The sequence below is a fragment of the Helianthus annuus genome, chromosome 17, assembly GCF_002127325.2.
Source record: "Helianthus annuus cultivar XRQ/B chromosome 17, HanXRQr2.0-SUNRISE, whole genome shotgun sequence".
Classification (NCBI taxonomy): Eukaryota; Viridiplantae; Streptophyta; class Magnoliopsida; order Asterales; family Asteraceae; genus Helianthus; species Helianthus annuus.
The window spans coordinates 79,304,690-79,331,895 of NC_035449.2; the positions used below are offsets into that span (position 1 = coordinate 79,304,690).

Below are 27,206 nucleotides of genomic sequence, written 5' to 3' on the forward strand. Positions count from 1 at the left end.
GGCGGTCGCTGATTTGGGCGTTGAAGCCACATCTCTAAACCCCACCTTTTCCGTTACACATTGGTAAGTATATATCACATGTTTGAGATTATTTATTAATTTTTTAAACTTTTTTTGTCATGTTTTTGTTCAGTAATTTTTTTAAATTCGTCGATTTGGTAGAAAAGTTTGATTCAGTTACATTGTTGTTGTGTTGTTATTTACTTGATTGTTTTTGTTATATGGATTTTGAGTGACTGGAAACAATGAAATGCATATATAGGATAGATGCTCTGTTTATCTTTAGGGGAATATAAATATACTATTCATATCTTTGATTTGATTTGATTGCAGACTCATGGCCTAAGAAAGCTATTGGGTTTATACAGGTTCATTATTTCTTTTCATTTAATACATCATGGAATTAAGAGACTTGCAATTGTTCAACTTATAACCTATGTTTGGTTTTGAGAGTGCTTCATGATGTAGAGAGAGACGAGAAATAGAAGCCATGAACGTCGACTCTTGGAATCATTTTTTGGTGCTTCAGATCCTACGAAAAATGTTCAAATAATTACATGTCAGCAACCTATTCAACAATGGAGTTGGTTCAAAGTTATCTTAACGTTCAGGTATTCTTAATAACCTTTTGTAGGTCCATGTTACTTTTTTAAACTCGATTCTTCTGTTGTAGGTTTCATTTAGCTATAGTTCAAGCCCTACCAGACGGCTTCTGGAGCTGCAGATCTTGCTGCAAGGTCCTTAAATATGAATTTTATTTCATGTCAATATAAAAGGGCATGAGTTCTACAAACCACCATCTGTGCTCAGGGGTATGTATATCATTCTTGCCTAAATTTAACTGGATGGCGGGGTTAGGCAAGTTGGGTAACGGGTCAGGTTAATACCCTAAACATTTTTTTGTCTTTTTTAGTTCTTTTAAATATTAAATACCTTAATTATGTTCAAAAATACAATATTGTTACAATAGTTCTCTATATATTTGAAAACCTTCATTAGAGGTGCAGCTTAGAGTATACCGCTATACTTATGAACGGGCTGATTTGGGTATGTCTGATTATAAATAACTAGATGTGATATGATAGGGGCAAACGACATTTTTATGATTAGGGTTCCAATTGGTGTTGTTTTAAAGTTGGTGGGTTCATAGAATATTTGTTTTCTAATCTTAATTTTGTATAGGTTGACCACGTCAACCGTGTTCGAACCTGTTTATAACCCAAATTTGTTGAGCCCCATCCCTAAACTATTTATATCATGTTAGGTTTGTGTCCTGTTTAGATCTGTACACACTACACATAAAAATGAGACGACTTTTTGGTGGGCTGTAAAAAGATCGACAATACAGGTTTAAGTCTCCATAATGTGGTAGTTTTACATGGATGTTATTTGGTTCAGGGATGAGCAAATACTGGTGCTGGTACAGAAAACCGAAAAAATGGGTGGGGTTGTGAATATAACCGGTTCGGTACCGGTATTTACAGGTAAATCAATCAAAATACTGGTACCGAAAAATGAAAAAATGGGTACCAGTATCGAAAAAGTTCGGTTTGGTAACGGTACTCGGTACCAAATGCTCATCTTTAATTTGGTTAGTTGTTTTACTTTTGTTTATGTTTAGGTTTGGTGTGTTTTCGTTAATTGTTCGTTGTCAGAGGTTCTCATAGTGGTGGTTGTTTTCTTTCTTCTCCATGTTTAGAATCCTACTCATCATGGCTTTGTTGGAGAAATAAATTTGTTTCTTTGCTGATAAAAAGTAAGTTTTTTAACTTATTTAAAATCTCCAACCCACTGATTGAGCCATGGTTGTGGTATGTGGGTGATCTACTATGATCAAAGCAAACCAACTCAAGTTTTATAGATCAAGTTCTAATCGATTAATCTTTTATAGAGGTGGCTAGATAAGTAGGTTGTGGGTGGCTTAGGAAACAAGACAAAATGTGTTTATGTCAAAATGGGTCATATTTTACTATGGGTCGAATCAAATTGGTTCAAGTTGGGTTGGATATCTTTTTAACACTTTTTAATTGCTCTTTTATTTTGTTAGTGTCGTTTACTATGTGAACAAACATCATTTATTATAATTGTTTGTCCATACGTTTGTTCAATTGATTTAGAACTTTAGTGAATTTTAAATTTATCTCATCTACAATACAATCGTGAAGTTCAAAATCGTTATTAAAGTTATCAATGGAGATGAATGGGAAAAGCAAATCGACACCCGCAAATGTTTTTTATGTTACATGTTTTTTCTTTAAGTAGTTTAGTTTACGGAGTCGTTTACTATGTCTTCTTTAATTTATCTACAGGTTATTTCATGAATTTGCTTAAATCGAAGTACTAATTCCAATGAAGGTATAAACAAGTAACTAACTTAGAAACCAAGCCTATGAAATTGGTAAATTTGCGAGATTATAAGTATTAATTACTATTATTAATGTTTTAATGTTTTGAGATTAATCAAGGTTTGTGGTGGCTTTTTAGGAAGATAAATTTGGCTGAAGTTTGATGTTTTGAAAGATGTTAGTTTGGATGAATGCTAATCAGAGAAGGATGGGTACCTGGAAAAGATTGAAGAATGAAGATTGTCTTATGTTTTTTTGAGATGTTTATATTTAGTTTTTATTTTTGTATTTCTATTTTGTTTGTTGTGGATAGTTTTAGTTGTGTTTTTACTTAGGTCATGTGTGGCTTCATGTACGTTTGATATGGAAAGTTTTTGTTATGTTTTTACTTAGGTTACTTAGGTCATGTGTGGCTTCATGTAAAATTGTGTTAAACACTCGGTTTAGTTAGCATTGGGTCAGGTTTGGTAATTAGGTTTCGGTTAAAAAAGGTAAAAACGTAAGTGCCTTTATTTCTTTGGATTATGGTAAAAAAAAAGTGGTTTGGCTCAACTCATTTCTTCATAATTGCTTTGGCTTAACCGGTACCGTATCGCATATCATAGGGGTGCACATGTAAAGAAAAGGAAGGAGGCGCCCCATGGAAAAATTGTTATTTTACGGCAAATAACCTTTGAAAACATGTCTTTAATATGATACATTGGTACCGCATAGTATCGACACCAAATATTAACTTATTTATTTAAACACTTAATAACGTTTGAAAACATGTCTTTTAATTTATTTAATGACATAATTAGATTATAAATTGATTTTTTCTGCCCGGGAAGTTCCCGGGTTATAAAGATTCACAACTACATGGTATATTTTTTTTTCTATTATAGAGATTCAAATATGATGGTATTTTTGTTGTTTCCTCTCTTATTTTCTCTATATGATATAGAGAATAGAGACTCCAATGTAAATGCTCTAAATGTAGGTGTGTACTTTACATTCTTGCTTTTGTTTGTTTTTATGGTTCTTTACAACAAGAAAAGTTTAAGAAACCCAATTAAAAAATTATGGCGGAGAAAAGGGAAAAATGATACTTTAGATGTTCAAAGTGTTATTTTTTTACTTTTATTTGTTGTAAATTAAATTTTCCTACCCAGAAAATTTCCGGGTTATAACCTAGTAACTTACAAAGATAACTTGATCACACGCTTTTCTTGACGGATCATATTCAGTAAGCCAATATATGTTGAATGTTTATGATTTTTGTAAGTGAGAAAGCTTAAAAAGAACAAATAAAGCAAGTTATTGTCAATTCTTCAATCTACAGCACATATCTTGATAACAATATATCCCCTAGTGTAGTAAAACTATGCTTATTCAATATTACACAAGGTTGCCATATAACTACCGGGATAACTGTTTCTTCAATATTTTATCAACCCTTCTTCAGCCTCCTTTTCCACCTCATCAAACCCCCCTAGCTCATATAAATCTGACTCAAAACCACATGTGGTTCCCCCAACAAACAAATTCTTCACAATACTCCTTTCCAACACTTCTGCACAACCATTTAACCCTCTATAATGACACAAAATAGTAAGTGATTAAGATTGTAAATGAAAGAAATAGAAAGAATTAATAAAAAAAGAATATAGAGATAAAAATAAAGGATAGGATGTGAAGGGTTTTTCAAAATGAAAGGTAAATTTTAAAAAGTAGTGATTTTTAGTTAGAATATAGGGTTAAAGTTGATGGAATGGATGTGAATGTTCTAATAAATAACTTAAAAACATACTCATCCTCATATCTTTTACCCATTTTTTCACAACTTTTCACCTACTACAACCTCATATCTCTCTCACATTTTATAACCCCTCTACCCTTTTTATAAAAACTCGTCTATTTTTATACCATTTTTTACCCGCTACCATCCCATCTACCTCTAAAAAATTATCATGTCTCCACCTTCTTCCATTTCTTCAGTTTCTTCCATTTCTTCATCATCTTCGTCTACGTGGTATTCTTCAACTTCGGAAGAGGATGCTATTATGCATAAAATGGTTATGAACGCGGCTCAGGTCATCATGGCGGGTGATGAAGCGTCGTCCCAAAGGCTAACTAGACGACCAAAATTAAAACAAGACCAAGAAGGTATTTTAGTATTTCTTTTTCGTTATGTTTTATATAGATTTGAAAATGTATTTTATAATTAATTTCATTTATGTATCGTTTTAAATTTATAGCCGCCCACGCTGAACTAGTAGCCGATTATTTTGCCGACGAACCCGTGTACCCAGCCGATATTTTTCGACGTCGGTTTCGCATGAGTCGTCCACTATTTTTACGTATTGCAGGCGACATGGCCCAGTCTGATCCGTTTTTTACACTGCAAAACGACGTTAGGGGGCAAAAGGGTTTCAGTAATTTACAAAAATGTACGTTGACCATTCGACAACTGGCATACGGTTTCGCACCCGATGCGTTAGGCGAAATATATAAGGATGTCTGAAAGAACCGTACGTCTATGTTTGCACAAGTTTTGTCAATGGGTTATCAAATTGTATAGCAAGCGATACCTACGGAAGCCGAACGCAAACGACGTTCAAAAGTTATATCAAGCACACGAACAGAGACGTGGTTTCCCAGCAATGCTAGGGAGCATTGATTGCATGCACTGGCCGTGGCAGAACTGCCCAGTTTCCTAGCAAGGTCAGTATACTAGGGGAGATCATGAACATCCGACTATTATTCTAGAGGCTGTTGCGTCACAGGATCTCTGGATCTGGCATGCTTTTTTTGGTCTACCTGGTTCGCTCAACGACCTTAACATCGTATACCAGTCACAGATATTTGATGATGTAGTGGCGGGTACAGGTCCAGACACAAGCTTTACGGTTTCGGGCGTGGAATACAGGCGAGGTTACTACCTAGCCGATGGGATATACCCAACATACTTGACAATTGTTAAAACTATTCCGTACCCGACGGACGATAAAAGAAAAAAGTTTGCGAAGTTTCAAGAGGGTGCGAGGAAAGTTATTGAACGGGCTTTTGGTGTTCTATAAAAAAATGGCAAATCATTGAACATCCAGCACGTTCGGTTACACCAAAGCGGTTACGAAACATTATGTACGCTTGTATCATCCTTCATAACATGGTCATTGAAGACGAATGTAGAGCGATATACAAGTACGATGAAAACGCGTCTACTGGAAATTCTGTTCTAGTTAATGGGGAACAACAAGTTTTGAACATGTTCGCTCTACGTAACGAGTACACACATCATAACCTACAAGCGGACTTGGTGGAGTACATTTGGAACAACGCTCAAAACGAACCCAACCACGACATGGAAGACGAAGACTAGTAGCTTATTTTAATAAATTAGGATTTAAGTTTATCTTTTTTTTTAAGTTTATCTTTTTTTTTAGTTTATCTTTTTTTTAAGCTTATGTTTTTTTTATTTTTTTTTTAAGTTTATGTAATGTTTTTTAATATTAATGAAAATATTTTGTTAGTTTATTTGTTAAATGTTAAAAAAAAGTAGAAGATTAAAAAAAATAAAAAAACATAAAAGTGGTGGGGAGGACTATGACTAGAACCATCGTCCCATACCCTCTAGTTTTGGGTGATGGAGCATCCTTGGGAGGACTATGACGTGGCTCCTACGTGACGAATGGTCCTCCAAGGATGGGATGTCACCATACCCTCTAGCGTTATTATTAACATCACATTTAACAAAAACTAAGAGCTTCAGTGTGTGTAACAATCAGATCATTGATTAAACATCTCACTGAAATCCGCTAAGATAATTATGTTTCTCATCATTAGCTCTTAACCTAATTTTATAAAAAGAATAAACTCTGAGTTTTAAAAAATCAGTGGAAAACTTATGAATAAGATGAAATTATAGTGCTCAGACAGCCAAGGGTTTGTCGTCAAAGGAAATGGGAAGAAGAGCCCAACATCAGAAACTCTAGTCCACAATATATGCTTCATCACTGCACTAACTAACAATGTACATGTGTTCAAATTAAATAATACATTATTACCATGGTTGTAAAACAAGATCTCTAAGGGTGTTACGAGTGGTTAAACACTTGAGAGTGGCAAACTAAAAAATCAACCAATCAGAGTGCGCCACGTCAATCAGTGAAGAATATTTAAACTTTGGTGGAAAAGTGTTGGCAATGGTTTAGACATTTGGTAAAGTGTTAACTTTAAAAAAAATTGTGATTGGTTGAGATTGGAATGGACTCCACCCCACACTACCCTCTCTCTCTCTCCTTCCTCCCTTCCCCACGTCGGCCAGCACTCACCGAATTGGTGAAGGTTTGATCGGTAAACTTCTTTGGCATTGGTTTGCCACTACTCACCGAATCGGTGAATTGGGTTTTCCGCCCCCCACTCCTAACACCCTAATTTCCTTAGTAGCTGCAGAGACAAATTTCATAAACTGAGCTGAATTTGACTTAATATTATTTGACTTATATTCATATTTGCAAAAACTAATTTCTCTCCCTGTCTAAGCCGAGTACCCTTAGCTCCCTGGTCAAACAACTAGAGAGCACCCAACGACTTTGCACCCAAAATATTTTTTTTTGAGCAGCAAATTTGAATTACTAACGGACCACTGAAGTATCATCGTACCACCAGCAGAACTGCCAATATCACAACTGCATTATCTTGTTTCGCACTAGAAAAATGGTAAACAATAATAATAACTTAAAAACATACTTATCATCATCCTTATGAGATATGCTTTCTCCTTCTCTACTACTTTCAGCATCCTCAAATTGTTTGATAATCATTTTGCTTTGTTACAGTTTCACTATTACTCGAAATCATCTAAGCAGCAAATTGAGTCTGACCAGCAATTCCAGTCTAGCAGATCACTAACCCATTATATTTTCTTACAAATCAAACTCAGGTTCATATCAAGTAGAAAAGAGTCTAAATAAAACACAAAGCGTTTCTTAAAATAAAATTCTAGGTTTAAAATAGTTGGATGTTAACAAAGAATAAAATGTATGAGGTGTTTCCAGGATGCAATGGTATTGAGAAGCCATTGATCAGGATGGCCACAATTGTTAATTTGGCGTCCGAGCCATTACACCGTGAGGAACCAACTTATCCTCCAGAATTGGTAAATGGACGCAAAATATCTCTTCAAATATATACATATATATGTAAAACAAATTACACAAAAAAATGTAATTTTGAATAAGAGTTGGAATGAAAATAAAAAAAAAGCTCAGTGGAAGGAGAAGTCGTTTAAAATGGGGATCACGGCAAAACGGTTTTAATCGTCTTGTCCACTTCCCTTAACACATCCTCATGTGTTTTACCTCATCACTGCTATTATTATTATTTACATCCCATTTCATATAAAAAAAAATTAAGAGCTTCAGTGTGTGTAACAATCAGATCATTGATTAAAAATCTTACTGAAATCCGCTAAGATATTTATGTTTCTCATCATTAACTCTTAACCTAATTCACAAAATAATAAAATTTGAGTGAAAATATTTTCCAAAAATTAAGAAAACTTGGAGAAAAATAACGATTAATAATTGGTGCTCAGACAGCCAAGGGTTTGTCGTCAAAGGAATTGGGAAGAAGAGCCCAACATCAGAAACTCTAGTCCACAATATTGCTTCATCATCGCACAAATAAACAATTTCAAAAACGAATTGAATACAGAAAATAAAAAATGAAGTTACCAGTGATGGTAATGTGTCCAGCCAATAGTGAAGAACGACGAATGATGGAAGAAGAGAAGATCGCTATGTTTATTTATGGCGATTGAGTGTGCCATAGGTGAACCTGATTAGGGTTTGGGATATATGGGCTTGTGTAACCCAGTATTGTCTGGGCTTTTAAGGATACACATTCAGGCCTTTCTTTAATCTAATTTTAAAATTTTAAGGGAGGGGGGTTTTCTAATGCCTGGAGTACGGATCCGGTTTCAAGTATGATTATGTATTGAAAAATGAAATACCGAGAGAAACCGGGTAGAGTTCCGGTACGGATATTGAGAAGAAAAGTCATACCCTGTGTACGTTGGGTATGATTGGCTTCATGTATAACCGGGTATGGGTTTAGGTATCAATACCCGGTTTTAACAAAATAAGTTTTTATTTATTTATTACTTTACACTAGTATTAAGCCCCTGCGTTGCAAATGTTGTAATAAAACTGTGTTAATTAGTAGCAATACTATACCATTGTCAGCGACCACCAACACTGGAAAAGCTCCTAAAAAACAAAATAAATAAAAACGGGAAAAAAAATAACGCGAAGCGAAAAACAGACGTAAAATCTTTGAATCATGCACGCTCGTTGCTTAGAAATTAAACCGAAACGTAAACCATAGAAAAAAATAACTAAGTCCATCCAGACCCGCGTGTTGGACGAACTTGTCAAACGCAGAAAAATAGATGTGACGCGATGGGCTAGTCAAACGGGAAAAAAATATACGAAAAAATATTGAACCTCACACGCATGTTGCCTTGTGGTGCGTTAACTTACAAAATTTAGAACGAAACGGAAAAACTTGGGAAAGAAGAAAAGTATAGTGGACCAAAATTGAAAATAAAAAAAAGTTGGGATTAAATTGCAAAAGTTGAAAAACTTTGGGTTAAAATTAAAAAAACAAAGGGTCTAAATTGCAGAATTAAAATTATTTATTAATTTTAGATAAAGATAAGGATAAAAATAAGTAATATCTATATATTGGTTATTAATTAATATTAATATTAAAAGAATTTTATTAAATAAATATAAATAAAATTTATGAGGTTGAAGGAGAGAATGACATGTGTCATTATTTGGAGTCTTTTATTATAAGTTAGATTAGATTAGATACAAAATAAATTTGGTTTGTAATTTGTAAAAATAATTAAAATAAATTACAAATACAAACATTCACTCAAGTACAAATTATTTGCTTTATAATATGCATTTTTGGAAAACTTAAATATAACCGTTGTAAAGTAAACATAAAAATATACCTTATAACGGTTATATCAGGTATTAAAAAAAACTGGTATCGGGTTCGGGCATAGGATACAACCGGTTACGGGTATTTTTGTGTATAAACCAGGTACGGTTTCGGATACATGTATTGAGCTCAAAATGTATACTATATCCGTACCCTACGGGTAGGGTCGGGTTTGGTTACGTGTATAAAATACCCAGAGTACAAAAATAATTGGTTCTGAGTTTTATTCTAGGGTCTGGTTTTTTGTGCACCCATACTTTCATGTAGGGTACCTAAATCGGGTACATCGCCGCTGCCTATTTGTGTACTCAAATCAGGTTGTGAATTTAGCCATTTGGGTGGTAGTTACATATTAGGATAGAGAAAGAGAATAAAGTAAAAGGGTGGATCCGTGATTTAGGGTAGTGTTGCCACCTACTAGAGTAGTTTAGGGTAAAAATAAGGTGACGGTGTTGGTGGGATCCAGGGTACTTGTGTCGGGTTGGCTGGTTGACGTGTCGCAGGTTGATATGTGCAACCTAACCCCGACCCATATTATTATTGTGTTAAAGATTTCGACCCCAACCCCCACACACACATTCGGGTCAACCAGAACACAACATGTTCAACCAAATTTTTATAATGATTCATATACATGTTGACGATTTATAAGTGGGTTGTTGTGTTGTAAGATTATAGTAACGTATTTGATGACAAGTATGAATTTGACATAAGTATAATATAATTGACAAAACTAACATTATAATGTGATGTGCTCGTGGTGATTATGAAAATTGATGATTTTTAAACACAAAAATGAAGCTTCAAATTTATAAACACAATAAAAGAAGCTTCAAATTATAAACACAATAAAAAGAAGCTTCAAATTTATAAACACAATAAGGAATTCAAATTTTCTCTTATTGATTGAGGATATCTACGTTGAACAAAAAAGCATCCATTGTGATAACTAATAAAAAACCATCCATTGTGATAATTAATTAAAGGGTTATTAAATTTTATCATCCTCAACTATCGACCTTTAGTCTTTGCCACCCCCAACTAACACTTTGACGCCCGACACCTTCAACTTGACATTCAGTTTGTGCTGGCACCACTCTGTTAACAAATCACCAACTCTGTTAGTTTTTAATCCTACGTGTCACCACCTTGCTTACCTGGACATCATTACATGGCGATTATGTGTCAAGCCCTTTCATCTCCTTCCTTTATAACACAACAGATGATAAACGAACCCTAATTTCCTCATCAAGCAACCGTTCTCTCATCGAATCAAGCCCAACTGAAGCATATGTCCGAATCGTTAAAGTGATATACACAACCTAAGTTCTAATCGACATGAGTTCCTCTTCCAATTCTTCATGGAGTGTGAACCGAACCCCTAAAATATTCAAGGTTGATTTGGATGGAAACTTGTATTGTCATCATGAAATTGTTGCTGTTTTTCGCATGGCTGGACGAAAAAGTGTTCGACATGGTGATCAATTTTATGGTTGCCCTCAATGGCCTGTAAGTTGTTTAATTATCTATTGAACTTAATTTTTTGTTGAAACTGAAGTGGTAATATTGGTTTGTAGTTATCCGATTGCAAGTTCTTTATGTGGAAACAAGATTTCGATAAATTATTCGAATCTCATTCAATTTGCAGTTCAAGTCCTGTAAGTTACGAAGAGTTGAAGAATGAGGATTTGCAATTGCAGAACAAGTTGTTATTAGAAGAGAACAAGATGCTGAAAAGTTAAATGCGTGGCAAAGAGTCCATGTGGAAGCAACCATTTGTGTTTACTTTGTTTTTTGTCATTGCCATATGGATGTACATGTTGAAGTATTCATTGAATTTGGTTGTACCATATTGAACTTATGAATGAAAAACCAGAATTCCCTTGTTGCATATGCAGTCCATTATTGTGCAAAAGAGTCCACTGCAGTGAGCCTACTGAAGTGACCATTGACACTTTAGATGCAGTCCCTTGTATGTGGTGTGTATTGACACATAACAAATGTTCAGTCCTTATTGTATTTGGTGCCAAAGTACAGTGGTGTGTATAGACATACCCCTACAACAACCAAAACTTATACATACCATGTTGTATATATACCACTGCTGTATAATTACCAAAATACCCCTGCAACACCAAAAACTAATATGCACTGTTGTATAATTATCAAAATACCCCTGCAGCTATAACATTAATTTACCAAACATTACATAAAACATTAAGTCATTACATAACATAGAGTCACTACATAACATTAAGCCTAAATGATTCTTGTCCAAAATAGGCGATACAATACATCAAATTGTCCAAACACAAGTCAAACTTTGACCAACTAAGTACAGCCTTCTCTGTTGCCCTTCCCTCTTGGCCTTCCTCTTTTAATTGACTGTTTATTTCCTCTTTGAGTGGTCTGTTGGGTTTACTGTTGAGTTGATTGTTGGGTTGACTGCTGAGTTGACTTTTTCTTCTTTTAGTGCCCCTTTTTGTCTTTTTGATCCAGGTCCAGCTGCATCCAATAAAAATACACTAGTTAACATAATTTGACATATAAAACAACTGAGATAAACAATGGTAGGAACTCATTAGCTATAAACCTTGCAGTTAGTTGTCTATTCTTTATCACGTTTCTTTGGCAGGTATGTTTATTCTTCACTTTTTTTACCAAAATCTTGATCATCCGAATCATCAATTGACTCTCCTAACCCAACTAATTCAACATTATAGTCACTATCATCACTATCTTCAGCATGTTCTTTGTCTATATCCACTAAAATGTAACACCCCAAATTTCGTATGTAATGAGTTTTAATGCTTCGTCACAAACATTGACGAAAAGAAAGGGTAAATATGAAATTTAGAACATTATTAAGATTTGTACCATTTAACAAATAAAAAAAAAACCCATATATGCATTAATTTACCAAGTTAGTAATTAGAAATGAGAAAAGTGAATGGGGCTTAAAAGATGGGGGACTAGATATGTAAATATGGGATTAAAACATGACAAAAAAAGAGAAACCAGACAAGTCTGGTGTGGTCTGCGATCGTGAGAAGCCAGGAGGGGACTCCTTCCCTCACAAAACCCTAAATCACTAAATTCCCTCAATTGAAAGCTAGATTATTGAAGAATCGAATGCATGACCTAAGAATCTTGATTATCTAAGTGTTCTTGACCTCAAGTAAGTCAAATTTTTGTGATTTGATGATGTTTGATTATGTGGGTTTTGTGTAATTCGTGAATGTAATACAAAATTCAGTAAGATTAATGGTTGCTAGGAAGATCTAGATATCATTAGATGCTAAAATTCGAATATGAACAAGGTTAGGGCAAAACCCACTTGCATGTCAAGTAATGTTTAACAATTGTGAAGTTTTGTATGTTAATTTGATGGTTGATTTATGAAATTGTTATGAATAATTGATTTAGAACTATATGCTCATGATTTGAATGATAGATTTTAACATAGTAGGATGTTTATGTTACTCAAAGAGTGAACTATGGAAGTTGTGCTTAAAATGCTTGTACATTATGCTAATCTAGTGATATGCACACCATGTGTTTGACAAAATGCCTAAGTGAGTTTAGTTATGGCTTTTGCATGAATACTTGTTAAGATGATGCAACTTTCTCATGACAATGATGTATGTGATTAGTAAACGCCATACATGCTATAAGGATTGTGAAATTAATGTTTAAGAAAGCTAAAGTACGAGATGATGACATATAGGCACAAAGAAGGAAGAAGGCGCAAGTCACTCAAAGGCACAAGCATCCCAAGATCGCGGTAAGTTCATATGAGCTTTATTTACCTTAAATATAGTTTTATGAATAGTAGTATTTGGTACTATGGATTTGTTGTAAATGTACATAACGGGTCAAAGGATGTAAGTATATTGGAAAGCATGTTATGTAGCGATTCATTACGAATGGGTCGGAAAGTGATAAGTTGGATGTTTCGAATGGAAGTAAGGATGTTAATAAGGTAACATGTCATGTTAACGGGTCGAACACTGATAGGTAATTAAAGGATTTTAAATTACTATGTATTATGAACTAACAATGTTGTTGTTATGAACGATAGGTAAATCCCTTGCTTGATTGCGGCGCACCCGGACCGAACACACACACGTTATGTCGACCTTATGCGCTTCCGGTCCAAGTTGTTGTTTGATGGGTTAACTTACCTTTTTGTCTAGTAAATGTTGATTAGTAAGTGTCTAATGTTAGAAAGAAGTTTGAATACTAAACTTTTGTGTAGTTTGTACAAAACGTTCATGGTGAACCTTATATAGTCTTAACCTTTGCTTTGTTGGAAAGTATCGTAGTAATAATTATATTGGTATTGTTAAAAACAGGGAGAAAAGTACTTACTACGAACGGGTCATGTCAAAATTTTGTAAAATTGTAAGAAATTTTATGTTGTTGGAAGAATGAGATATTTGGGCGTTTTAAGTTGGTATCAGAGCCTGGGTTTGAGGGATTTAAGCATCAAGTGCTTGAACTCAAACTGAAAGCTCGGGAGAAGTGTGTGTTCGATCCGTGGCGCAAAGCAAGTAAGTGTTTTAAATGATTACGTTATGAAATGATTTTGCATTACAATATAATTAGTTGCGGAACGTTATGAAATGATTACGAGATGTAGTGGGAAGATATAGGATGAATCAGATCAGTTTGGGGGTTGATACGGGTCAAAATGGGTAGAAAAACATGAAAAATCAATAATAGTACGCTGGGCACTAGCTAAGTTACGGTGGTACCGTAGCTTACGGTAGCACCTGGGAGAAAGTGGCTACCGTAAAACAGTAGCCCAGGACCGTAAAGGAAAAGGGGCCACCGTAAGCTACGGTAGCCACCGTAGCTTACGGTGGAGGTCATTTTCAGCCCTTTTTAAAGTATATTGTTCTGTTTATTGTTTTATTCATACGGAAGGTATTAAGAACGATATAATGTGATCCTAAAGGTTAAGAAAAGTAATATCAAGGTATAAGGGAGAAGGAATACTATGATGTAGATCGTCGGAAACGTTGAGTTTCCAAAGAAAGCTTAAGTATGATTTAGTCATGAGTGATTTCTTTTACGTATTGGAAAGAATGAGAGCTACGTATTATTATCTTGGTTACGACAGAAAGAATGAATGAATGTCTAAAGTAAGAATGACACGATACAATCGTCAATGACGACAAGGCATGAAGTATGAATAATGAATGGAATGTGTCATGATAAAATGATGTTAAAACATAATGGTGGCAAGCATGAAATGAAATCTAATGAATGTAACGAATGTTATATGTAGATGGCTGATATAGTGAATGTGAATGAGGACGACGAAGCACGCCGAAATGAAATAAGAGCTATGATTGTGGAAGAAGTAAAGAAAGCAATAGAGGCTAGTGTACCCCGACTAGCTCAAGAAGTTGAAGGACAAGTATTGGAGATAGTTAATACCTCGGTAACATCCAAGGTGGAAGAATTGAAAGAAATGATTAGTGAATTGCAAGTGAAGAAAAGCATTCGGAGATGCACGTACAAAGAGTTCATGGCATGTAACCCCTTACCATACAAAGGGGAAGTTGATCCGATAGCTTGTCAAAGGTGGATTTCAAGTACCGAAGCCGTGTTTACACGAAGTAGATGTGAGGTGGAGGATCAAGTAATGTTTGCCACGGGCCTCCTACAACTCCAAGCAAAAGATTGGTGGGACGCATACTCGAAGGAATTGGGGGATGATAAAGTACAGTCGTTAACATGGCAAGAATTCAAGGAGTTATTTCTGAAATATTATAGTCCACAATCCGCAATTGATAAGATTCAGGAAGACTTCTTACGTCTCAGACAAAAGGATGAAACGATTGACGAGATAACAAACAAGTTCCTTGAGAGGGTGAAGTTCTGTGAGGAGATAGCGGGGACTGAGAGGCAAAGGATTATACGTTACCATGCTATGTTAAAGACTGAATATCGGGAATTTGTAAATCCCTCCAAGTGTGCAACGTTAAATGAATTAATTGAATGGGCAAGAGACAGAGAAATTGAGATAAAAAGACAGGTTGAACGGGGAGAGAAAAGGGTAGCGGAGAAGCCTACCAATGCAAGCCCATCGAAAAAGGCAAGATATCAAGACCAAAGCAAGAAGGGGAAAGCAAGTAGTGAAATTCCGACTTGCAAGACGTGTGGGAAGCATCATTCGGGTGAATGTTTGTCGGGAAAGAAGGGATGCTACAAATGTGGACGAGAGGGACATCCATTTTATAGGTGCCCCGAAAACCCAAAGGCGTGTTATAATTGCAATGAAACAGGACACATTAAAGCGGAATGTCCGAAACTCCAACAAGGGGCAAAGAGAGAAGGAAAGAAGGATGAGCCCCCCAAGGCTCGCGGGAGGATGTTTCAGTTAACCTCGGATGAAGCTAAAGCTAGCCCGGATGTGGTTTCAGGTATATTCTTGGTTAATTTTATGCCTATGAATGTTTTATTTGATTCCGGGGCTAGTAGGTCGTTTATTTCTAATGAATTGTTAGCTCACCCATCGTTTAAGCTTGAAAAGATGTTAACACCCTTAGAGGTCGAAGTTGCTGATAGTAAAAGCTATTTGTTGCATGATATTTGCAAAAACTATAAGGTATTAATCGAAGATGAGGAATTTAGTATAGATCTTGTTCCAATGTACATGGGGGAATTTAAAGTAGTTGTAGGAATGGATTGGCTAGCCCAAAACCACGCTGAAATTCAATGTGAAAAGAAAGTCATTCATGTAGTAACCTCTGGGGGGAAACGGGTAAGTGTTCAAGGGGAAAGGGTCATCAAGTCGAAATTTATGTTTTATAATCAAAGCTGTCAAACATGTGAGGAACGGGGGTAGAGCTTATCTATCTTATGTGATTGACACTAATCGAGGTGTCCCAAAGCTTGAAGATGTGAACGTGGTGAATGAATATCCGGATGTGTTTCCGGAAGACCTACCAGGGCTTCCACCTGAACGAGAAGTAGAATTCAAAATAGAGCTTATCCCGGGTGCAAAACCGGTAGCTAAAGCTCCTTATCGGTTGGCCCCAACCGAAATGAAAGAATTGATGACGCAACTTCAGGAGTTGCTCGATAAGGGTTTTATTAAACCAAGTGTTTCACCATGGGGAGCACCCGTATTATTTGTGAAGAAGAAAGATGGTTCGATGCGAATGTGCATCGACTATCGAGAGTTGAACAAGTTAACGGTGAAGAATCGATACCCATTGCCCAGAATTGATGACCTATTTGACCAGCTACAAGGGGCAAGTTGGTTTTCAAAAATTGATTTGCGGTCGGGATATCACCAACTGCATGTGCGGGAAGAAGATGTGCCGAAAACTGCGTTTCGAACACGGTACGGGCATTACGAGTTTTTAGTAATGTCCTTTGGGCTGACGAACGCACCAGCTGCGTTTATGGATTTAATGAATCGGGTGTGCCGACCTATGCTTGATAAGTATGTAATCGTTTTCATCGACGATACTCTAATATACTCCCGCAGTGAAGCAGAGCATGCTTCCCATTTACGTGATGTATTGGAGACGCTTCGCAAGGAAAAGTTATATGCAAAGTTCTCAAAGTGTGCCTTTTGGCTTAGAGAGGTACAATTTTTGGGTCATGTGATCGATGTGGATGGTGTTCATGTGGATCCGTCCAAGGTAGATGCGGTAATGAATTGGGTACCCCCGAAGAATCCAAGCGAAATAAAAAGTTTTCTAGGCTTGGCTGGGTACTACAGAAGATTTATCCAAGATTTCTCCAAGATAGCCTCTCCTATGACGAAGTTAACAAAGAAGGATGAAAAGTTTATATGGGGCGAAGAACAAGAAAAGGCATTTTAGACTTTAAAAGAAAAGCTCTCAAATTCTCCGGTGTTGACACTACCGGATGGAACGGATGAATTAGTAGTATATACTGACGCCTCCCACCAAGGTTTAGGTTGCGTATTAATGCAAAAAGGTAAGGTCATTGCTTATGCCTCAAGACAACTCAAGCAGCATGAAAACAATTACCCAACTCATGATCTAGAATTGGCGGCAGTCGTGTTTGCTTTGAAAATATGGAGGCACTACCTTTATGGGGTGAAATGTACTATCTTCTCGGATCATAAAAGCCTCAAATACTTTTTCGAACAGAAAGATCTCAATATGAGGCAACGAAGATGGTTGGAACTCATTAAGGATTACGATTGCGACATTCATTACCATCCCGGGAAGGCTAATATAGTGGCGGACGCACTTAGTCGAAAGGAATACCCACCCCCGATTCAGGTAAAATCCATGAAGATGGTAGTCACTCCTAAACTCCTTGATGAGATTCGAGACACTCAAACAAAATCTTTAAAAGCTGTCGACTCAAAGAAAGAAAGGACGAAAGGGTTTATTCATGAATTGGAAGAGAATGCAAATGGTACGAAAACGAGGTACAATCGAATTTGGATACCTCGGTATTGTGATGTGAAAGAATTACTGTTAAATGAGGCTCACAAGTCTCGATACTCCGTTCATCCGGGGGCTACAAAGATGTATCGAGACTTGAGAATGAATTATTGGTGGCCGGGGATGAAAAGAGACATTGTCAAATATGTTGCGAAATGTTTGACATGTTCTCAAGTAAAGGCCGAACACCAAAAGCCGTATGGGAAATTGCAACCCTTGGAGATCCCGGTGTGGAAGTGGGAACATGTAACGATGGATTTTTTAACTAAGCTTCCCAAGACAAAAAAAGGGCACGATGCAATATGGGTGGTCGTTGACAGATTGACCAAAAGCGCACATTTCCTACCCATTCGGGAAAATTATAACTCAGAAAAGATGGCGGAAGTCTATATGAACGAGATTATATCCCGACATGGGGTTCCGGTGTCTATAGTATCCGACCGGGACACCCGGTTCACATCTCGTTATTGGAGGAAGTTTCATGAAGAATTGGGGACCCATTTACATATTAGCACCGCCTACCATCCGCAAACCGATGGTCAGTCAGAACGAACTATTCAAACATTAGTCGATATGTTAAGGGCGTATGTTATGGATTTTGGAGGAAGCTGGGATGATCATCTACCTTTGGTAGAGTTCTCATATAATAATAGTTATCATAACAGCATAAGAATGGCCCCCTACGAAATGCTTTATGGAAGGAAATGTAGGACCCCAGTTTGTTGGGGGGAAGTGGGTCAATGAGAGATCGTGTCAAAAGAAGTAGTGACCAAGACAAATGAAAAGATTGATATGGTTAGGTCAAGAATAAAAGCAGCGCAAGATAGACAAAAGTCTTATGCGGATCGACGAAAGCGACAAATAGAATTTCAAGTGGGAGATCATGTGTTATTAAAGGTCTCTCCATGGAAAGGAATAATTCGTTTTCGTAAACGCGGGAAGCTAGGTCCTCGATACATTGGGCCCTTCAAAATACTCGCCCGGGTCGGGGCGGTAGCATATCGGTTAGAATTACCACACGCGTTGGATGGGATTCATAACACCTTTCACGTGTCGCAGTTGCGAAAATGTCTCGCAGATGAGACTGCATATGTGCCTTTAGACGATATTGAAGTAGATGAAAAATTGAATTATGTTGAAAGGCCTGTAGCAATAAAAGATTTCAAAGTAAAACAACTCCGCAACAAATCCGTTCGACAAGTGTTGGTCCAATGGCAACATCGGAAGGGATCGGATCTCACATGGGAAGCGGAGGATGATATGCTAAAGCACTACCCAGAGTTATTCGGTATGTATTCTGGTTTCGGGGACGAAACCATCTTAAGGGGGGTAGACTTGTAATACCCCAAATTTCGTATGTAACGAGTTTTAATGCTTCGTCACAAACATTGACGAAAAGAAAGGATAAATATGAAATTTAGAACATTATTAAGATTTGTACCATTTAACAAATCAAAAAAAAACCCATATATGCATTAATTTACCAAGTTAGTAATTAGAAATGAGAAAAGTGAATGGGGCTTAAAAGATGGGGGACTAGATATGTAAATATGGGATTAAAACATGACAAAAAAAAAAGAAACGAGACAAGTCTGGTGTGGTCTGCGATCGTGAGAAGCCAGGAGGGGACTCCTTCCCTCACAAAACCCTAAATCACTAAATTCCCTCAATTGAAAGCTAGATTATTGAAGAATCGAATGCATGACCTAAGAATCTTGATTATCTAAGTGTTCTTGACCTCAAGTAAGTCAAATTTTTGTGATTTGATGATGTTTGATTATGTGGGTTTTGTGTAATTCGTGAATGTAATACAAAATTCAGTAAGATTAATGGTTGCTAGGAAGATCTAGATATCATTAGATGCTAAAATTCGAATATGAACAAGGTTAGGGCAAAACCCACTTGCATGTCAAGTAATGTTTAACAATTGTGAAGTTTTGTATGTTAATTTGATGGTTGATTTATGAAATTGTTATGAATAATTGATTTAGAACTATATGCTCATGATTTGAATGATAGATTTTAACATAGTAGGATGTTTATGTTACTCAAAGAGTGAACTATGGAAGTTGTGCTTAAAATGCTTGTACATTATGCTAATCTAGTGATATGCACACCATGTGTTTGACAAAATGCCTAAGTGAGTTTAGTTATGGCTTTTGCATGAATACTTGTTAAGATGATGCAACTTTCTCATGACAATGATGTATATGATTAGTAAACGCCATACATACTATAAGGATTGTGAAATTAATGTTTAAGAAAGCTAAAGTACGAGATGATGACATATAGGCACAAAGAAGGAAGAAGGCGCAAGTCACTCAAAGGCACAAGCATCCCAAGATCGTGGTAAGTTCATATGAGCTTTATTTACCTTAAATGTAGTTTTATGAATAGTAGTATTTGGTACTATGGATTTGTTGTAAATGTACATAACGGGTCAAAGGATGTAAGTATATTGGAAAGCATGTTATGTAGCGATTCATTACGAATGGGTCGGAAAGTGATAAGTTGGATGTTTCGAATGGAAGTAAGGATGTTAATAAGGTAACATGTCATGTTAACGGGTCGAACAATGATAGGTAATTAAAGGATTTTAAATTACTATGTATTATGAACTAACAATGTTGTTGTTATGAACGATAGGTAAATCCCTTGCTTGATTGCGGTGCACCCGGACCGAACACACACACGTTATGTCGACCTTATGCGCTTCCGGTCCAAGTTGTTGTTTGATGGGTTAACTTACCTTTTTGTCTAGTAAATGTTAATTAGTAAGTGTCTAGTGTTAGAAAGAAGTTTGAATACTAAACTTTTGTGTAGTTTGTACAAAACGTTCATGGTGAACCTTATATAGTCTTAACCTTTGCTTTGTTGGAAAGTATCGTAGTAATAATTATATTGGTATTGTTAAAAACAGGGAGAAAAGTACTTACTACGAACGGGTCATGTCAAAATTTTGTAAAATTGTAAGAAATTTTATGTTGTTGGAAGAATGAGATATTTGGGTGTTTTATAAAACCCTATCAGTTGACCTAACAGACTTTTTGGATTGGGCTTTTTGTTCATTGGGCTGGGAAGTGGGTTGGGCAGCTGGTTTAGTGGGCCTGGAACTGGAATGGGCTTTAGGTGCCACTAATGGACCTTGTTGGATAAGTACATCCATAAATGGTTCAGTCTAGTTAAAACCTTAATAGCCAAGTCCAAAACATCTTTATCATTATTAAAGTGCCTAAGTTCCCCATCATCAGCATCCAACCAATACATATAAATGTCCCTGGAATTGTAAGAACCTGATTCCATTGCATACTCTACTAGTTCAAAGTATGAAACGTGGTCTACATATATTCTAACAAGCCTTGATTCACCTCCAACATACTGTGATTGACCAAATCCTACTTCAATATAACCACCATACCAAAGCATGACATCTATTGTTTCCAACTTCTCAAAACAATGCCTAAATTCAAAATTCTGCAAAATCGTACCTTAATGCAAAAGATTAGTGCTTGATTCTTGTATCTTCGTCTTTGATTTTTGTATCTTTATCTCTGTGTTCATCGATTAGGTTTAGATCAGTGTTAGGAGACAATCCAGGGTTTTTACATGGACTTAATCGCCACGTAATGATGTCCAGGTAAGCAAGGTGGTGACACGTAGGATTAAAAACTAACAGAGTTAGTGATTTGTTAACAGAGTGGTGCCAGCACAAACTGAATGTCAAGTTGGAGGTGTCGGGCGTCAAAGTGTCAATCGGGGGTGGCAGCGGCCAAAGGTCGATAGTTGGGGGTGATAAAATCCAATAACTCTTATTTAAAAGATGGAGGATCTAAGAGGATTCACATTTGATTCTTTATCTATATCCATATAATTAAAATAAAAATCATTACTTTTCCCTCTTTTTTTCAATTAAATAATATTTTTTATACCTTGATTATTACATTTCTCTCTCCTCACTCACAATAATCTTTAAAAATATTGAAAAAATTATAAGGGGTGAACAATGTTTCGAATATACTTACAGATGAACTGTAACATTCCTATATATTTTCTCTCTCCCCCACTCAAAAACCACTCACAACCATTCCTTAGGCCATGTGTAGTCGCTCGTTATAGGGCTCCATTTTGGGTCATAGCGCCCCATAACGCTCGGAACACCGTCCGGGCTTTATGGGGCTCCATCCTCTATGGGACGTGATGTGTATAGCGGGGTGATGTGTTTGGTTTCTCTCACCTGTATATACATACATATATATACATAATTAAAGCGGGTTCCATCTACTACACACACATGTTATATAATTGAAGGGGGCTCCATTGGGCTTGACCACTACGGATGGTCTTATAATATAACTAATCCACTCACATAAATACAAGGGATCCATTATGAATGCTCTAAAGCGACATAAGCTCAAAGTGCGAATAAATGTCATGCTAGGTGAAAAAACGAAAACATATCCGAATTTCCCTTTTGACCGGAGTAGGTTGCTGTTGACCGAATATTTTATTTTTCTTTGAATTGGGCTTTTAGGCAACACAAGGCCCGAATCCCTTAGTGACACACCTGGCAACCCATTAGTAGAATTTGAGTTTTATTACAATTGTACCACCGTATAATACATGCAATCGGTATTAATATACCGAACCTACTGTTATGGAGACCATCTGCTACTGTTACACAGTGAGGTGAATCTGGTGAGAACAAGAGTAGACAGCGTGGTAATAACATGATTGCGAGATCTAGACTTCAAGTATAGGTAATTGAGAATTTGCAATTTATTTCTTGTTTTATGACCAAAGGGATATGGAAATGTCGAATATGCTTATTGTGGTGACGGGGTGGTGCGGTGGAGTGGAGTTACGGTGGTTGCTTGTTGTAGTTGCCGAAGATGGAAATGGTGATGCTTCAGGTTTCAATTCCGGCGACAGTGGGCTAGGGTTCTGGGAATGGAGGTGGAGGGGAGGGAAGAATATGATGTAGGTGGTGAGTATGGAAGAAGATGATGTAGGGCCCAATGATGTGTTTAACTAAAAGGAACCAATGAGAGATATACAACAGATCCTTTATTTCTCTAAATTGCAATAATACATAAATAAAAATATATAAATTGTATTGACAAAATAGGAAAAGACCATAATACCCTCACTTGCAATGCATGTGAGGGCAGTTAACCAAGAAAACTAATATCGTTTGTGTTAAAGGCTATACTTTGTAGCAAAACATTAACATAAAGGTTGGTTTTGCCGATTTCACAGTGAAAGGTACGAAGTGTAGTTTGGATATAACATAAAGGTTGATTTTTCAATTTTGTCTTTTATATATATAGTAAATTATATATTTAATATATGCATTCATCTATTATACATAAAATTGTTGGTGGTGGAGTGGAAAAAGTCACCTCAAGATAATGTAAAGATCTCAAGTTCAAGGCTTGGCTCAACCACCAAAGTCTTTTTTTAAACTCATTTCCTCTTACCACAATTTTGGGTCCAGATTTTTATTTCGCCCGAGACCTAAATTATTTTGAGAGTTCTCAGATACGGCTCTGTACACATGTAATACTTAAATATTTTTTTATTAAAGAAATATAACTTTTATTTTTAATATTGCCTCATAAAAATATCTAATCTAAAAATCTAAATATAGAACAATCTATACTTTCTATAAAAGGAGAAATCCCGATGACATAAGAAAAGCTGATTTAGCATCCAGAGAGGTTGTCCAACAATGCTTTTCTCATGTCCTTATGGATCAAACGGGAGTGCAAAATGGAAAATTAGGGAATTGGAGCTGGAGAGGCCGTCGCCGACGGGCTCCAAGCCGTCGGCGACGCGGTTTGGATAACCCTGTCAGCCACCTTTGCCCGTATCCAGTGAATCAAGGCGTCGGACGGAAAGCAGATCAGGGGAGCCCATCGGCGACAAGATCAGGTCCGTCGGCGACGGGCAGTGGTTTCCTTGATACGCGATTTTTGGGATTTTTTGGTGTGAAGAACGATTTTCATTGGCTCTGAGGCCATGAATACGGGAGTTACACTTTGGGAGAGTTTGAATCTTCATCTTGGAGCCATAATTCATTACTCTCATCATCTCTAATTCATCCACAACACCAAGCTTCATCCGAATCAACCCGAATCACCATTCACTTCACCATCACCAACCATCCACAAACCCTAACCATTCATCCATCATTCTTTCTACCATCATCACTCACCAAAACCCTAACCATAAACCATTCTTCCATTCTCCAAGCTTCAAGATGATCCAAATCGAGTTCCAATCATTCGGTGATCAAGTTCCTTCAACCATGAGCAACTAATCACCTTGGTTTTACCCCGGTGTAGGTAGTTGTATTACTTAGTGTTTCGAATTGTGTTTAGTTTTGACTTGTGTGACAAATTGTGTTTTGATTTTGAACACCTTTGATAATTGTTGTGTATTTGAATTGAATTTACAAATTGTCGAACGATGATAAAGTTATGACTTTGTGAAATGAATTTGTGCACTTATGCGTTATCTTGGTTAGGATTTACTTGTGTTGATTACGAAGTGCATTCTTGTCCATTCTTAGGAGTGTTGATAGTTATTGGAACCTAAGTCACGGTACACTAAATCCGTTGATCATTTATCCAATTAGGTCAATTCTAAAACTTGTAGAAATCTAGGTTGGCAACTACCGAAACCGGGTGTGAACCCTTCTTCTCATTATTGTTTAAACAATCAATTACCTTCTTGCAACCTGTTAATCATTAGTAATTTAATCAACTCCATTAGTTTAATTCACATCTTTTTAACCAAACAAAAATACAAAAAAAAAATTATTCTAGCAAGCTTCATAAATTGTGACATTCCTTTTTATTCAATCGAATCCATTCGCAAACCACATACTCTTAGTGGTTCGACCCCTTGCTACCACTAGCTATTTGTTAAGGGTAATTACGGTTATAAATATTATCTTTGACCGGAGCGTGACATTCCGATCAAACACTAAACAACTGTGAACTCGCCAACATTTTTGTTGATACGTTACTACATGCTTTGCAGGTCATTAGGTACTATGCTGGAGTTTGCACGGAGGAATGGTCGTTGTGGGACATGAACTGTTGTGGGGTTCATGATAAACTTTATGAACTCTAAATTTTTTACTTTGGTTTTTGAACTTAATGCTTCCGCTGTTAACTTAGACTTTGTTTGAACTGTAGGACACCAATCATATTGATTGTGTTCGGTTTTATTTACTTATTTAAATTGTTCAATATGATTGGTGGCATGATCTTGGCCAGTCATACGCCTCGCGGTAATACTCCGCATTAGGATTTTGAGGGTGTGACAAGCGGGCTCGTTTGTTAAATAATTGTAGTCGTGCTCTCGTGCTGGTCGTTAAGCCCCATGAGTAGTTGGAGTACCAGTTGTTCCTCAGTTATAGGAGAGCCAACATTAGTTAGTTGATCATAGATAACTTTGATTGCTTGGCAGTAGGCAGTCATTATAGGAGACTAATCAAGACGTGTGTTGGCGAACTTGTTATTTAGATCAATAGTACGGGTGACTTTGTTATCTTGAAAGATGTTTGCAACAGCCGTCCATGCCACGTATGCAGTAGTATTTGGTTTCAGTATGGTGTGTAGAAGGTCGTTGGAGATCGTTTCATATATCCATTGTAAGACAATGGAATCGAGACGTTCCCAAGTAGCAGTTGGCGCAGGTTTCTCTTTGTCTTTATCTGAAGAGGATGTTGCAGTAAATTATTTAGGAAGGAGATGGTCATAGACCTCATGGGATTTGCGTTGTATTTTGAACAATTCGGACCATGCAGTATAGTGTCCATGTTCAATATCAAGAGTAATGGGAATAAGTGTAGGATCAAATCGAGCTAAAAATCTGATTTTGTATAAGAATCGAGATGAACACACTCAAAAATATATAACTCTAAAATCCTTGATTGATTTCCAAAGATGAATACAATGTTAGCCCCCAAATCTCTCTCCAAATGTGTTTCCAAAACCCTAATCATCTCTATCTATTTATAGCCTTACCATTTTTGGCTAATTACAATTAGGACCCTCGAGATTAAAACTTACCAAAAGTAGCAATAAACATGAAGACTAACTAAATAAGATAATAAATATATTTTGTTTAAAACAAAATATATTTAACTATCCAAAGCAATAAAACTATCATATCTCGAACGTTCACACGCCATATCTTTCTTCGATCTTCTCGTGTCGACTTGTGCGTTGACTTTGACTTGTTGGCGTTGACTTTGTTGACTTGATTCGTTGATAACATTAGACTACACGATTTAGACCCAACAATCTCCCCCTTAGGCTAATGTTATCAAACTCTTGCATCATCTTTAGAACCGTCAACATCATGCATGATGTGATCTTCAATTTGGCAAGCTTCAGTCTCAATTTTAGACCGAACAATCTCCCCCTAGACTAATGCTTTCCAAATTTTCTTCACTGAAGATCTTCTTTTGACACTTTGCTCTTTGAGTACTTTATCTGAATAAGCTCCCCCTTTTTGCATGCATCATCTTTGACAAACAGGAACAACCTTTTTCAACTCTCTTTAGCTTGAGTGAATCAGAAGACGTAGGAGGAGGATTCCTAGCTTGGTGTCTTCTACAATCTTCAGGAAACCGGTGCTTTGGTCTGGTATCTTGCTCAATTGATGATCGGCCATCATTGCAGCAAATAGTAGAAGTAACCTGTTCACAGATATAAACACAACTCCACATTTTCTTTTAGACTGATTCAAGGTACAGACAAAACCGTATTCATCTGTGGTGTGCAATGGAAAGAGTATCTCAAGCGGTTTAAGACACGATTGATGTGATATGGAAGACTTAGAAAAACAACTTTACACAAATCAAAAATATTTTTGGATTTTAGATTTTTTTTTAGTTTTTTTTTTTTAACTTTCAACCTTTGAGATATAGATCTGATCAAATACGAGATCATACCAACTTGATCTACGACTCAAGAACGATTGCTGGTATGTTTGTCCGCTTAAATCCATGCACCATTCTTTCGACATACATCCGGTGATTAATTATCATGTTTTGGGTATATTTACAAGACTTCTATGGCCCCCACACAAGCTATTGAGAATAGAATCATTAAGGCCGTGAGTCCCACATCAGGACATACCCCCGCGATCAAGGTATGCACAAAGGTTCCTCATAACAGGTGAGTATATTGGTTTCATTCTTTTCAACGATAGAGCGGCGATCAGGTCTGTACCTTCGTACAACAGAGATCCCAAGAACTACCGAGGGCTGAGACAGATAGTTTGGTGAACAGGTCAGTACTTCCGTACAGCAGAGTGACCAAACTAATCTATCTAAAGTTTTGGCCAATTTTGGCGCTTATTATGAAAAAGGGTTTGGCCTTTTTTTAAGGCACTTATTATGAAA

The 27,206-nt window shown here is 36.5% G+C and overlaps 1 protein-coding gene, 2 long non-coding RNA genes and 6 other non-coding genes across 9 annotated transcripts; 3 read left to right on the plus strand and 6 right to left on the minus strand.

The window, feature by feature from the left end:
* Window positions 1–1,232: 1,232 nt before the first annotated feature.
* LOC118489015 lies at window positions 1,233–2,730 on the plus strand. The gene is made up of 2 exons (XR_004885786.1): window positions 1,233–1,348; window positions 2,485–2,730. It is a non-coding gene; the product is annotated as an uncharacterized LOC118489015 (long non-coding RNA).
* A 3,357-nt stretch (window positions 2,731–6,087) lies between these two features.
* LOC118489609 lies at window positions 6,088–6,173 on the minus strand. The gene has a single exon (XR_004887626.1). It is a non-coding gene; the product is annotated as a small nucleolar RNA R11/Z151 (small nucleolar RNA).
* Window positions 6,174–6,247: 74 nt separating this feature from the next.
* On the minus strand, window positions 6,248–6,350 carry LOC118489607. The gene has a single exon (XR_004887624.1). It is a non-coding gene; the product is annotated as a small nucleolar RNA Z157/R69/R10 (small nucleolar RNA).
* A 1,013-nt stretch (window positions 6,351–7,363) lies between these two features.
* On the minus strand, window positions 7,364–7,487 carry LOC118489628. The gene has a single exon (XR_004887645.1). It is a non-coding gene; the product is annotated as a small nucleolar RNA snoR80 (small nucleolar RNA).
* Window positions 7,488–7,588: 101 nt separating this feature from the next.
* LOC118489615 lies at window positions 7,589–7,701 on the minus strand. The gene has a single exon (XR_004887632.1). It is a non-coding gene; the product is annotated as a small nucleolar RNA Z152/R70/R12 (small nucleolar RNA).
* A 40-nt stretch (window positions 7,702–7,741) lies between these two features.
* LOC118489612 lies at window positions 7,742–7,827 on the minus strand. The gene has a single exon (XR_004887629.1). It is a non-coding gene; the product is annotated as a small nucleolar RNA R11/Z151 (small nucleolar RNA).
* Window positions 7,828–7,911: 84 nt separating this feature from the next.
* LOC118489604 lies at window positions 7,912–8,013 on the minus strand. The gene has a single exon (XR_004887621.1). It is a non-coding gene; the product is annotated as a small nucleolar RNA Z157/R69/R10 (small nucleolar RNA).
* A 4,369-nt stretch (window positions 8,014–12,382) lies between these two features.
* On the plus strand, window positions 12,383–13,517 carry LOC110910883. Its single transcript, XR_002576548.2, has 3 exons — window positions 12,383–12,519; window positions 13,069–13,125; window positions 13,423–13,517. It is a non-coding gene; the product is annotated as an uncharacterized LOC110910883 (long non-coding RNA).
* A 997-nt stretch (window positions 13,518–14,514) lies between these two features.
* LOC110914614 lies at window positions 14,515–17,188 on the plus strand. The gene is made up of 4 exons (XM_022159401.1): window positions 14,515–14,532; window positions 14,635–16,116; window positions 16,247–16,383; window positions 16,849–17,188. Exons 1-4 carry the CDS (start codon window positions 14,515–14,517, stop codon window positions 17,186–17,188), a joined length of 1,977 nt encoding a protein of 658 aa, XP_022015093.1.
* The last annotated feature ends 10,018 nt before the right edge of the window (window positions 17,189–27,206 follow it).

Bases quoted from the DNA above. Each gene is read 5' to 3' on its own strand.
- LOC110914614 (XM_022159401.1), top strand. The intron at 16,117-16,246 runs GTAAGTGTTCAA...GGTGTCCCAAAG, and splicing joins TAACCTCTGGGGGGAAACGG to CTTGAAGATGTGAACGTGGT. The intron at 16,384-16,848 runs GTTGGCCCCAAC...ATACTCCCGCAG, and splicing joins GTAGCTAAAGCTCCTTATCG to TGAAGCAGAGCATGCTTCCC.